The sequence below is a fragment of the Vombatus ursinus genome, unplaced genomic scaffold (genome assembly GCF_900497805.2).
Source record: "Vombatus ursinus unplaced genomic scaffold, bare-nosed wombat genome assembly UNPS02014945.1, whole genome shotgun sequence".
Classification (NCBI taxonomy): domain Eukaryota; kingdom Metazoa; phylum Chordata; class Mammalia; order Diprotodontia; family Vombatidae; genus Vombatus; species Vombatus ursinus.
In genome coordinates, this window is record NW_020954723.1 from 22277722 (window position 1) to 22290763 (window position 13042).

The 13042-nt window shown below is 36.6% G+C and overlaps 1 protein-coding gene across 3 annotated transcripts in view; it reads right to left on the bottom strand.

The window, feature by feature from the left end:
• Positions 1-13042, bottom strand: part of GPATCH2L (G-patch domain containing 2 like) — a 66497-nt gene that overhangs the window by 32818 nt on the left and 20637 nt on the right. Inside the window, exons 5-8 of one of the 3 annotated variants that reach the window (XM_027844981.1) lie at positions 9899-9978; positions 7324-7391; positions 6089-6143; positions 4639-4724 (exon numbers count right to left, since the gene is read on the bottom strand). In XM_027844981.1, coding sequence (XP_027700782.1) covers positions 4639-4724; positions 6089-6143; positions 7324-7391; positions 9899-9978 — 289 coding nt within the window. Of the gene's footprint in view, positions 1-4638; positions 4725-6088; positions 6144-6197; positions 6238-7323; positions 7392-7948; positions 7982-9898; positions 9979-13042 lie in introns of those variants that run through there. The other 2 variants (XM_027844982.1, XM_027844983.1) reach the window with 2 other exon arrangements.

A 13042-nucleotide genomic window follows, 5' to 3' on the forward strand; every position in this document is an offset into this window, starting at 1 on the left:
TGGTACTTTACTTCATATAGCAAAATAAACTCAAAAAGGATCCAGAACCTCAATAATAATAGTTTTATCATTTAAAAAACTGAAGAGAACTAATTAAGCACCTTTCAGAGCCATGGCTAGGGAAGAATCCTTAACCAAAAAAGCAACAGAGGAAATTACAAAATATAAACAAGATATTTTCAATTATTAAAGTGAAAAAAGCTTTTGCATAAAAAAGTCAAGCCAAGAAGCACTTATTAAATGCTTACTATGTGCTACGCACTGTGCTAAGTATTAGAGACGGAAAGAAAGGAACAGTCAATACTTTCAAGAGCTCCTGGTCTGATGAGGGAGACAACATGCAAACAGCTATGTACAAAATACATATAGGATAAATAATAGGAAAAAAAAACTGAATTACAAAAAACTCAGTCTGTCAAACCCAAGTTTGACATGCAGGTGGGTATCCTATGTTTTAACCAATCAGTCATAATCTAGAGATCTTCTTTGTATCCCCAAGACCTAGCACAGTGCCTGGCACATTACAAGTGTTTAATAAATGTTTGTGAAATCAATAAATCAGATACCTTCATATACAGTAGTCTGTTTGGAGTCATTTATGCACTCTGAGAATTTGCCCCCCAGCTCAGGGGTATGCTATTTTAGGGATCAAATCAAACCAATAACCAAATCCTCAAATAAGAGTCCTCAAAAATTAGAAAAGTAAAATAAAAAACAACAGGTATTTATTAAGAACAACAACATATCAGGCACCATGCTAGGACCTGGAGATAAGAGACAAAATGGAGGAGTCCCACCCTCAATAAGCATACATTCTACCAGAAAGACTTCCTTCCAGAATCAGCTAGTCTTCAGTAATGAAAAGTATATGAAATTAGTATTTGTGTGTGCTATTATAGCTTTGCTTTACCTCATACTCAATTTCCTGAAAGCTAGTAGTACACATATCTCAAAAACACTTAAAAAGTGGAACCCTCATGACATTATAACTGTTTTACCAAAATGACTGAGTAAAATAATCTACAAAAAGATACAGTAAAAAAAAAAATCACATTTCAACATTTTTTAGCACTGAAAAAATAAGACCACACATGAACAACAATAAGAAGCTACCCAACCTAACAGGCAAAAACATTCTATCTCCTCTCACCCTTCACAAAGTTATTCTTAAAAAAAAAAAAAAGCAATAGACGTGATTTCTAGGCACTGTTCGCAGCCAATGGCTAGTCAAGTCAGAGAGTCGTTGAAGACATGGAACTCTTCACAAACCAATCAGGAAACAAGTTGCCATGCACTGTGTGAGTTTACCCAGTCTAGTAGCTGGCTGTGAACATATATTGAGGAAACTAAAAGAGGCAGCATGGCACAGTAGAAACTGTACTGAATATATATCAGAGGACCTGAGTTGGAATTCCAGCTGTTACTTACTACCCTAAACAAGTCACTTAATTTCACTGGGCTTCAGGTATGTTATCTATAAACTGCGAGGACTGGACAAGATAATAATCTAAGGTCCTCTTCTAAACTAAATGTATGGTCCTACAATCTGATGAAAATTAGAAATATCAAAACTTCTTTGAGAGGAATACCAACCAAGCCACTTTAGAAAGAAGGAAGTTTATCTACATTAGGTAAGAATTTGGAAATATCCTTTGTGATTTGGGGGCTAAGACAAAAGGAAAAGTCCATAAAGGTTTGCTATAAAATTTTCACTCAAGTATTAAAAGGTTACTGAACTGGATAAAACTTAATGGAACACTCACAAAATAAGAAAAAAAAAATTAAAACTATTTCTTCTTCAACACAGACAGGTGGGTGTTGGTCTTATTTTTGTATTTTCCCAGATAGGTGGGACTATCCTTCCTTAATGCCAAAATTCTTAAGAAACTACAGTCTAAGTATAATAATACTTTTTTCTCCAGCTTTATTATTATGCCCTTATAAAGAGCCTCCATATTCAATAGAAACAGCCAAGAACTTCCATATTTAATAGAAATCTTCTAAATTCAACACCAATTGTTGTATCTGCTATATAGATAATATCAACTACTTCCCCAATCCCTATTTATTGGCACTCTAATCACTGTATAATGTACAAGCAACTAAGAAGTTAAAGAGTCAACCAAAGACAGGCAACAAACTGAACTGAAAGAAATTATCCTCCTTCAGGCTTTAAATCAAATTTAAATTTAACCTTTAATTCAAAGAACAAAAGGAAACAAGAATCAAAAATGACTATCTGAAAACATACCATCTCCTATACGGGAACTAAAACCACTACCTAAAAACAGTAAATACTCTACACAGCTAACACCAACTATAAAATTTACTTCCTCCATTGATCAAGACATGAAGCATCCTTGTCACAAAAAATGAAGCATTTATGGCACCACGAGATAAATGAACATCAAACCACTTTCCCCATCTTTTTTTTTTTAAACTATAATAAACTATAGCCCTCTTAGAGCAAAAAGTCACAGACCAGACCATCTCCCAACCCATTTTCACTTATTATTTTAATTATTATTATTATTTTATGAGGCAAGGACGTCAGTTTAAAATTTTTATTAATTTGCTCATTAATAGACTTTCCTTCAAAACAAAATAATAGACACTATCTTTTCAAAAATACTGACATTACATTCCATGAACAACTTGAAGAATCCTCAAAGACCAACAATGATCCTTAAGCTACACTGTAGCTGTATAGCTACAGGATGCTATCTGTTATGCAGATGCTGAAAAACCTTTACAGTCGTCAAATGTTTAGGAAATTGGAATTAAAGTAGTCCATGCAGGAGCTGACTCTGCTTAGCAGCCTGAAAGGAGGAAACCTTCATAGCCTAAGCATGATTATCAAATTCTTTGTGCTGTTAAAGGAGAGTAATTATAGGCATGTGAAAAAAGGGAAGCACTCCCTGAGGTCCTCTTCCTTGCATTCCTCCCAAGAGGCACCAGGGCCATTAAAAATTCCAAGATGAAGAGGAAAACAGCCTGGGAACAGCCAGGAGGCAATACAGCAAATTAATACACCAACTGTCCTCAGGGAATGCTGTGATAAAACAGGAAACACTTCTCTCTTCGCAAAATAAAATTATACCACTAATGATAACACAGTCACCACACACACAAAAAACCATTCTAATGATGGGTGTGAAATTCCCAATGCTGCCCAGACGCTTTGAATGAAATCTTTCCCCACTACATACAAAATGAGGCAGAAAAAAAGGCAAAGCTCTTTCCTAAGACCAGCTCTTTCCAGTGCCAAGCATGTACCCCCAAAAAATCTCTTCCACCTACACCTGAAATCCACAGTCTCAATAGCTGATATTAAATTCTGCCTATCTGGCGTCAAGAGGAGTTGGAAAAGTCCTTCACTGACTAGAAACCTTCTCCTTAAAAGACTCTACAGAGAGAAAACACATACATTATTTCAGGAAAGTAAGAGATGGCCTGGAAGGTTCAGTGTTTTATCATTCACGTTTTCTAAAGGTTTCACAGAGGCCATGTGTGCTTATCAAATGAATAACAAAGAAGGAATGGTATTTAGGAGTGAGAGAAAAATAGAGATATCATCATCTATATTTGCTCTCCTTAGCCTTCAGCCAATGCCAAATATGTGAAGCAATAGACAATGTTTCTCTAGTTTAGTGTGCCCACGAGTACAGCCTAGACTTCTTCATGTTCCCAACTCCCAGTCACTTGAACTGATAGGCAAGAAATAGAAGATAATGATGTGACTAATGAGATATAGAGATAAGGAACACAAGCTGATGTGCAGCACAGCTTTTTAAAGGAAACAGGGAATCCCAATAAAAGCACAGATACTAACTCAGTATTGTCTAACCTCATTGGCAGAGTTAGGCTGAGGGCAAAACCAATCACTCCACTTTGCTTCTGATGTGATGCAGTACACTGGATCTGTTTGAAGGGATTTACATGTGATGAATGCAATTGCCACCTCAACAAAAGAGTCCCGACCAAAAGTCAGCAAGCTGTATTCACACTGCCTTTTTAAACTAAGGATCTAAATCCAGAGTTAAGAGAGAAGTGGTTTACACTACCTAAACAGTTTTCATATTTTCTGTACAACTATTTGTAATATTTTTCCTTTCCAAAGACATTTCCCAACTTCCCCACTTGATTCTGCAGTATATCAGAGTCCTATGACTAAGGTCACAGCTTCATGTGGTAAAAATGACTGTGCCCATGAAGATTCTTCATCTTTTCAAACACTGCACAGCCAACCCTATATGAAAATTATTAAATGAGTAAATGCATGGACTTTTTGCCATTAGATCAAAAGTATTTCACTAATTGGCATCTATCAATTAGCTACACAAGGAACTGCATGTACAATACATACACAACAAATATATTTGAAATACACAAGCAGTTTGACTAATAAGCTTCTTAGGTACGTCAATTTGCATAGAATTAAGAGCTGACCTTAGAATGACTAACCAACCTTACCTTTGTGGTAAAAGGAGAAGCATATTTATTTGTTTTCTCATCTAGTTCCTTAAGAGAACCTCTCTCCAGAGAAGCAGAATTAGTAATATTCTTTTCAGATGAGGCTTTATTGGCACTGACTAGAAGGAAACGAGAGGAGCCCCTCCAAGAGACCAGAAATATTACCTGGCAGAACAGTGTGCTGGTAAGCATCTTCGGTGGGAGGCGTCAGCAAGAACATCCAGAGAATAGAGGGGAGAAAGGGGATTGAACTGAAAGAACAAAAAGGAAGTCATTGCAATAACCCCCACTTGAAAGACACAACCAGAATGGGAAAAAATAATCCCATTGTCAGAATACTTTTCCCCACTTTTATCTCAACCATTCATGCTTCTCAAAACATTATCACAAAACTATTTAGTAAGGCTATATAACACTCAACATTATGCCATGTGATTGCAACATGACTAGTCCAGTTCTCTCAAAAAGAACGACTATTCTTCTATTGTTATTCCTCTAAAAACCTTTTAATATATGATAACACAGCATTTTCTGCAAAAGTACCATTAACTGGCAGTTTTGCCTATCAATTTAGACTCCATTCAAACTCATTCTCAAGTAGACTAGCAAATTATTACTTCCTATTCCCCTAACTCAGAGAATCATTTTAATGGATGATAAAAGTATCTGTAATATGGCATTCTGAAAATGGTACTGTCAGGGAATCAGAAAACCCAGGTTCTGGTCACAACTGTGCCACTAACTTGCATTGTGATTTTGAGCAAGCCAGTTAACTTCTTGGCCTTTACAGTGTTTTCTAACATGGAAATGCTATAGAGTGCCAGATGTGAAGCTAAGAAGACCTAGGTTCAAATCCCCCTTCTGAAACTTATGAACTACATTAAGCAATTAAAAAAAATGCCTGTGGTACCTCCTTCACAAGGTTGTTGTGAGGTTCAAATGAGATAAGGTATATAAAGTAATTTACAACCTTGAAAATGCTATGTGCCAATTATTATTGTTATTACCTATCACTTCACAAGGTTATTGGGATAAAAGTTTAAAAGGTTTTGAAAAAGAGAGTGATACACAAATGTCAAGTACTCTTAGCATAGAGCAAGCTAAATTAATACTTTAATAACTAACTCAAGATAGCTGTAAAATCGCTTTTATCATTCTCCCCAAAAAAGCCCAGAACTAAACATATCTTTTAAAAAATAAAAATTACTTTCCAGCTTCTAAATATGAATACAATTCTATTATTAGTATAGCAATTTCTCTAACAGATATCCAGATCCAATAGGGGGACATGAAAGTAAGGAAGTCTTACCGATCAGCCTCCACAATTACATATTCTCTTCTGTAAGACTAATCATTAGGATGAAAAAACCCCAAAGAACTGTAAGTGGAAAAATCTACATGCAGCCCATTCTATGATATCCTTGTTGCCAGCTCAAAACAACTGATTACCACCTGATGTCCTATAAAGAATCAGTGACTAAAAAATAAAGTAACCACCACAACACTGAACCCTGAAAAGGAAATTAGCCACAGCAACCTGATAAGAGTCAAATATCCATGAATCATAGAATGCTTAGAATACCAAAGCTAAATGGATGGATAATGACTTCCTTACCTCATGTGAACAGGCAGGAATGTGGGGAAAATCAGAAGTCAACGCTTTGTTCTTTCTAAAGAAAAGGAAACCAAATGAGAAAATAAAGATGACAGAAGAGCCAACTTACCTGGTTGCGCTCTCTCTTCCCTGTTGATGGTAACCAGAAACTAAAGGGAGGGAAAGAACAAAAAGGGAAGAAAACAAAAGACAAGAAGCAGGCAAAAGACAAAGGAAAAGAAAACAAAAAGATGAAGAGAAAATAAATTAAGGAAATGAAAAGATGGAGTTGGGGGAGAAAGGGAAAGAAATATTAAACATGTGCAAGCTTCACACTGGAAACAACTTTTCAAAGGAAAAGCCTCCTAATGAGAACAGCAAGTGTGGGGCAACATGATAATGGACCCATTTGCTAAGCTATGCAAATAAACTGCTGACTAACAACCTGATCCCCAAGTCAACAAGAGCTTAACCACAGATTATAAGTATCTTTGCTTACTGTTACAGACTGAATAGTATTCTATGTTGGATAAATAAATACAGTCTGTTGAAACTGGCTCCCAACTAAGGCAAGAAGAAATACCAAAGAGCCATTATATTTTGTGAAACAAGATTTACAGGATACAGCTGTCATGAGAAAGGACAGAACATTCCTCCTACAATAAATAGCATGCTCAGAATAGAGTTCCTTGGAGGACTTCACCACCAATAATTAGCACAAAAATTCTTTCTCTATGAAGTTGCATGAGATCTCTTCTTCTTAACACTAAGCATGATTTATTTTGATAGCTTCCTCTCCTTTGCCACCCAATACCTAGCCCAATGCAAGTAGTGGTAGGCACTCAATATATATTTATTGAATATCTGCAAGGGAGGTAGTGGGTGAAGATAATTTTCAATGTTGTAGATTTATATTAAAAGAGAAAAATAACTATTAAGTTAGGAGTTCAGAGTACAAAAAAAACGTAGCAAAAAAAAAAAGCAAAGCAAGAAGAAAAACAGACTAGAAATAAAAAAACAGCTATAAAAGACATGTCATATGGGTCAGTGCTTTAGATAGGACAAATGCCATAAAGAACATTTCACTGGATTTCTAAAGCCTCTTTTATGATGCTAAAATTCTGGTCTCTATGACAATTTTCTGGTGGCTATAAAAATTCCCCTTTCTTCCTCCCCCTTACATAGAACAGGAAATTCCTGATCTTTCTCTTTCTCAGAGCTTAAATCAACCAACCAGAAACACAACAGGTACTTACTCTTTCTGACGTGGGTCACTAATTATGTGGCCTACCCTCTCAGTCCCTAAAGTGCTCATGCTGGTCTCCTAAAAAGACAGAGAAGTGAAATATGTCACCACTACTATGAACACCGATAAACAGTGCAAAGCATAATTTTCTGTCAGATTTTTTGAAAAGTACGTCAAACTCATTATATCAAGTTCATCCTTTCTTACATCTATGGTTAAAGTCAAACTCAATGACATTAGTCAATAGTGGGGCCCAAAGGTTAACTTGTTTCCAATGGGCCTAATATGCTTACGGTTAGACTGTAAGCTTCATAAAGGTAGGGACTATCTTGTGAATCTTTGTATCCCTCCCAAATATTGAGTACAATGCCTACTACATAGAGAACATTTGCCAAATGAGCTGAATGAATTCCTAAGTACTCAAAGGCTAAAATTAGTCACCACATACTGGTATCCTCCTAACCAAACCATTTTCTCCTCCCCCTCTTTCCTAAAAGCAGAAACTGGTACTGTTTTTACAAACTGCTAAGTCCTTAGCCTAAACTTTTAACATCACAGGCCTCAGAAGGTAGTAATGTAAATGATCACACAGAACCATCATTTTTGGAATATAGCGAAATGACAGGAAGAACTCACCCTTCACTCAACATGAACATCCATTACAGTATCTGTGAAGGCAAATGGACTGGGCTGTGTGCACATACTAATACATAACATGAATAAGAGTTGCACAAATATGTATAACTGTTAAGGCTGAGTAAGCACAAGTCAAGTGTGCACAAAAGTCAAGAAATATATAAGCCTGTTGTGTGCACACAGTCTCTGGGCAAGCATTTTGTGTGTTCATCTATGTGGTGAATTAATTTAAGCATTAAGCTGCACATCTTAGCATAACAATTTGCTATAGAAAATTAATTTGAGGTCAGGTTCTGGGCGGGAATGGAGCTAAATGAAAAGGTTTTACACCCTGTATTCTTCATCTCTTATGGCCATGCCTCCTGTCACAGACACACATGAGGTAGGGGGGCCACAGGGAGGGATGGCTGAAAAATGGGCTATTTGTTACAGTAGAAAAATTATTAACTTAAAGTGCTGTAATGTTTAAATTTACAGTTTATTACTGTGTAAATTACAAGCCGTACTTTCAGTAATTAGCAGCTCGCTGGCAGGGAGCTGTGAATGAAACTCATTATTTATGATTACAATTTAGAAAAAGAGAAGAGAGGGACAGGAGGGGATGACGAAGTAGGGGGAGGTGGGTACAACAGTGACCTCCACTGTAAATGACAAATACCCCTTTAAGGTGATGAAGACGAATTTAACAAGTAAATATTATCCTATTCATTTGAACAGTTGTTAGAGATATTTCCAATAGACTCTTGTTCTCTCCCAGCTAAAGAAAGCCTGATTTACTCCATATCAGCTGAAGGCTCTTATTTTATAATAGCTAAAAGCAACTCGGATAGGTGGAGAGGAGACTATTAGCTATCAAATCTAGCAGACAGAGAGAGGGGGAAAAGTGAAAGAGCCCTCTCTACCTTCCCCTTCCTCATTACATACTCTTAATATGTTCTCCAACGAGGCTTTCAACATAGCAAAAGGGATATGGGATATTTTAATGTACACAAAAGGAGCTTCAGAAGTAGATATTCTTCCAACAAATGAGTCTGGGCAATGTATTGTAGTAGAAAAAGTGCCAAACTTAAGACAGATAAGATACCTCTCCAGTACTCAGATTCCTCATGTAAAACAAGGAAGCTGGGCTAGATGACCCCTACATGGAGTCAGGAATATAACTACAAAAAGTGAAATCTCCATTTCTACAGAAATTTTTTAAAAACTGATAATTGGTTTGTTTAAATTTTACAAAATAAATACACTCTCAATTATCTTCCTCACATTCCTGACTCTAACTCTCCTTCCAACCCTCTCTGGCCAAGTAGGGCTCCTATTCTTCTGGCCCTGATTATGTATCTCACAAAGCTTTAAAAAAAAAAAGTAAGAAACTGAAGATTGCCTGTGTCCTAAATGTCCCTAAAGAGTACTAAAGCCTCCTTCAGTAGCAGTTATTATTCCTGATGGTCTCTGATAAATATGGGAAGAAAGGTTAATACTACAATGAACAAAGAAATCTTCATAAATTTAGACAAAGTGTCATGATAAGAGATAGAAAAGATCTCAGAGCAAAAAGACTTTAAATGACAAACATAGTTAACACAACAGTAAGCTGAAGTACAGAACATAAGGAAAGTGCAGGTCCACAAGATGATTTACAATAAATCCTCTGTTGGCCAATATTTTCTCTACCTGAAGCAGAGGACAGAATTAAGCTTAAACAAGAATTGGGGGTGATGGAGGGGGCTGCTTGGCAAGTGGGCCAGAAGCTCTATGGCTTTCTATTCATTCCCAAATGAATTCAGTTCTGTTATATGATCTAACAGAAATAATACAAGCATGCTAAATTAGCTATGTGGAATACTGTTAACTTACAGCAACACTTTTGATTATGATAAGTACACATACTCAATAGGTAACATTATTATTATTACCCTACTTAGGCGAATAAATACATTAAGGGGCATCACCTTTCCAACAAGCCTTCTTCGTCCTTTTCTGAGGCATCGGGCAGCAGCTCCAGGGAGCCGATTCAAGCGTGCATGGAACCCTGGAAATAAAGGGGAAAGACCTCAGCATTCAGTTCAATTAAGCAAGTATTTATTAATCAAGTACTATGTTTAAGGCACCATGGTCGGTGCTGGGAATTTTAAAAACAATAAGCCAGTGAAAACATGTCTATCCCCAAGGAGCTTATAATCTTAGTACTCAATAAAGCCAACTACTTATTGAAGATATTTGCTACCTTGAAGGCTTTACCAACAAAACTCTACTAATTTTGCCATGGAAATTGAATTTATAAAGTTCATTTCCCAAACTTTAGCTATTCCAAAACCATAAGTCCTCAATTCCCACAACTTTAAATATGCAGGGACAATCTATGATGTCATCAGTATGGGGAACTACCATCACCAGTGAAGATTACAACCCACAGATATAAATAAGTCCTGACTTATTATTATATTTATATGACCGATCAAGGCATTTAGAAGTGACGTGACTTATCTAGGTTCACACACCTAATATGCATCACAAGTGGGATTTGACCCCGTTTCCTGTTTCTAAACCCAATACTTTATCCCTTGGGTCATGTTTCTTCTACAATTAAGTTGTTTCTTTTTAAATAAATAGTCATTCAACAAACATTTATTAAGTACCTACTATTGTGCCAAGTAGTGTCCAAGGCCAAGGGGGTGGGGGAGGGCCACAGATGGATGGACAGACAATGACAAATACAAAGAATGAAATAATTCTCACTCTCAAAGAGCTTACATTTTAATGAGATGGGAGAGAGAGAAAGAATGAATATAAACAGAATAAATGCAAAATATTTTGGGAGGGAGAACAAAAAGGGGAGGAGGGGGTTTGGGACAGGGGTTAGGAAAGGCTTCATGTAGAACATGATACTTGAGCTGCCATCTTGGAGAAAGGAAGGAATTCTATAAGGCAAAGGTAAGAAAAAGTACATTTTAGGCATGGAGAAGGCTGTGTGCAAGAAAGAGACAAAGCCAGTTTGGCTAGACTATAGAGTATAGGACAGGAAGCACTATACCAAAAAGCTAGCCAACTTAGAAAGAGTTTTAAAAGCTAAAGAGAGAAGTTTATATATTACCTGAGAGGCAATAAGAAGCCACTGAAGTTTATTGAGTATGGGATGGACACAGGAAATCTTAAGGAAAACTGATTTGGCAGTCATGTGGAAGATGGACCAGTTCAGGAAAAGCCTGGAGGCAAGGAGACTGATTAGGAAGCCACTGTAATAAATTAGGAAAGAAATGATGAAGGCCTGAACTAATATGGTAGCTGTGTGAATAGAAATGGGTTCAGATGCCAGGGCAGCTGCAGAAGTAGAAATGGCAAAATTTAGCAACTAGATAATGTGGGGTGAGAGTAAGGAGACAAGGAGAATGTCAAGGCTACAAAATTCAGAATTGGAAGGATGGTGATGACTCTGACAGAAATAGAGAAGTTTGGAAGACAAGTAGGTTTAAGGAGGAAAAAAATAATGAATTCTGCTTTGGATATTGTTAGTTTGAGATGTTTCTAGGACATCCAGTTTGTAAAGTTCAATACAGATAGGGACGCGGGATTAAAGTTCGGGGTCTGTTAACTCAAAAATACGTTAAAAGATAGGATTCAAACCAGGCTGCAACACTGATGCTAGTCTTTACCAAAAACTCAATTTCTATTACAACCAGAGAAGACAAAACTGCTCTATTAAAATCACTGCAAATTTTTCTAAGGTAACATGATTTAAAAAAAAATTAAACACATGCTAAAACTTATAAATTCAAATAAGTTGTCCTCTTCAAAGTCATAACCTAAAGTCAAAACCTATTTATTCCAGAGGTGCTATCACTGCTCATAACAATTCGGAAACTGACTTTAGAGCCATGGAATGTTCTTTCAAATATTCTCAATGGTGAAAAGTCTTCATTCTTTGGTGGTGGATTTGATTTTGAAAACAGTCTAAGTACTTCAGAGCCAAGTCTAGAAAATAGAGTAAACTGAAAATTAAAGTTTGGAGGCTAAAAAGGTAAAGTGACTATAAAATTAAGAATGACTCCTTAATTGATTCTGAAGGCAATGCCAAACAAGGAATTCCGAAACTATTTTGCGTAATGGCAGTTATCACCAGAATAAGTGTATAGTTTTTCAAGGTGCCTATTCTAAAGAACACAATATATGAGTTCTGAAATATATTAAAATGTTAGTAAGTCATACCTCATACACAGCTATTCTTTTACATGTAAAACTGAATGAACTAAGGATCTTGGAACAGCTCCTGAAGGAGAAGAGAGGGAAGAAAAAATAAGGAAACAAGAGGGAATGAGCATTTATTAAGTGCCTACTATATGCCAGGTACTATGCTAAAAACTTTACAAATATTATACCTCAAACTCACCATATCAAATCTCTGTGGTAAAACATTAAGACACAGTACTGAACACAAATTAGGAGCTTCATAAAAACTTCTTGATTCATTACTGAGCTTCCAAGTTACAGAATTCTAGAACTGCAAGGGGACTCAGATCATCTATTCCAACCCCCTTACTTGGTAGATGAGGAAACTGAGGCTCAGAAAAGCTAAATAACTGACTTATCTGAGGACACCTACTTCATCAGAAGCCAAGAAAAAACAGGAGGAAGGGAAGCGGCCCTAGAAGACAGGTCTCAAATCCTAGTTCAGTGTCTATTCCATTAAGATAAGCTACTCACAAGTGATAAAAAAAAAATAGAATGGTATAATGGAAAGTGCCCTAGACTGCCAATTTAAAACCTAAAACCTAGAAAAACTGGAAACTAAATTACAGGACCTTGGACAAGACCTTCAACATTTCTGAACCTCTCTTCAACTTGGGAAACATTTTTTAAATACCTATACCATGCACATGGTACCACACAAAAGGGCGAACTGTGGAGCCAGAAAGACCTGGGTATAAGTCCTGTCTCTAACACAGAACAGCTGTGTGACCATAGGCAAGTTTCTCAGTGCCCCTGTCAGCTATCTAAGGCTGTAACATACAAATGAGTATCTGATTTGCTTTGGTAAAGTAGGTTTCCACAGAAGGAGTTCTTCACACTGATGAACTCATGGGTCTGGGAACGACCAA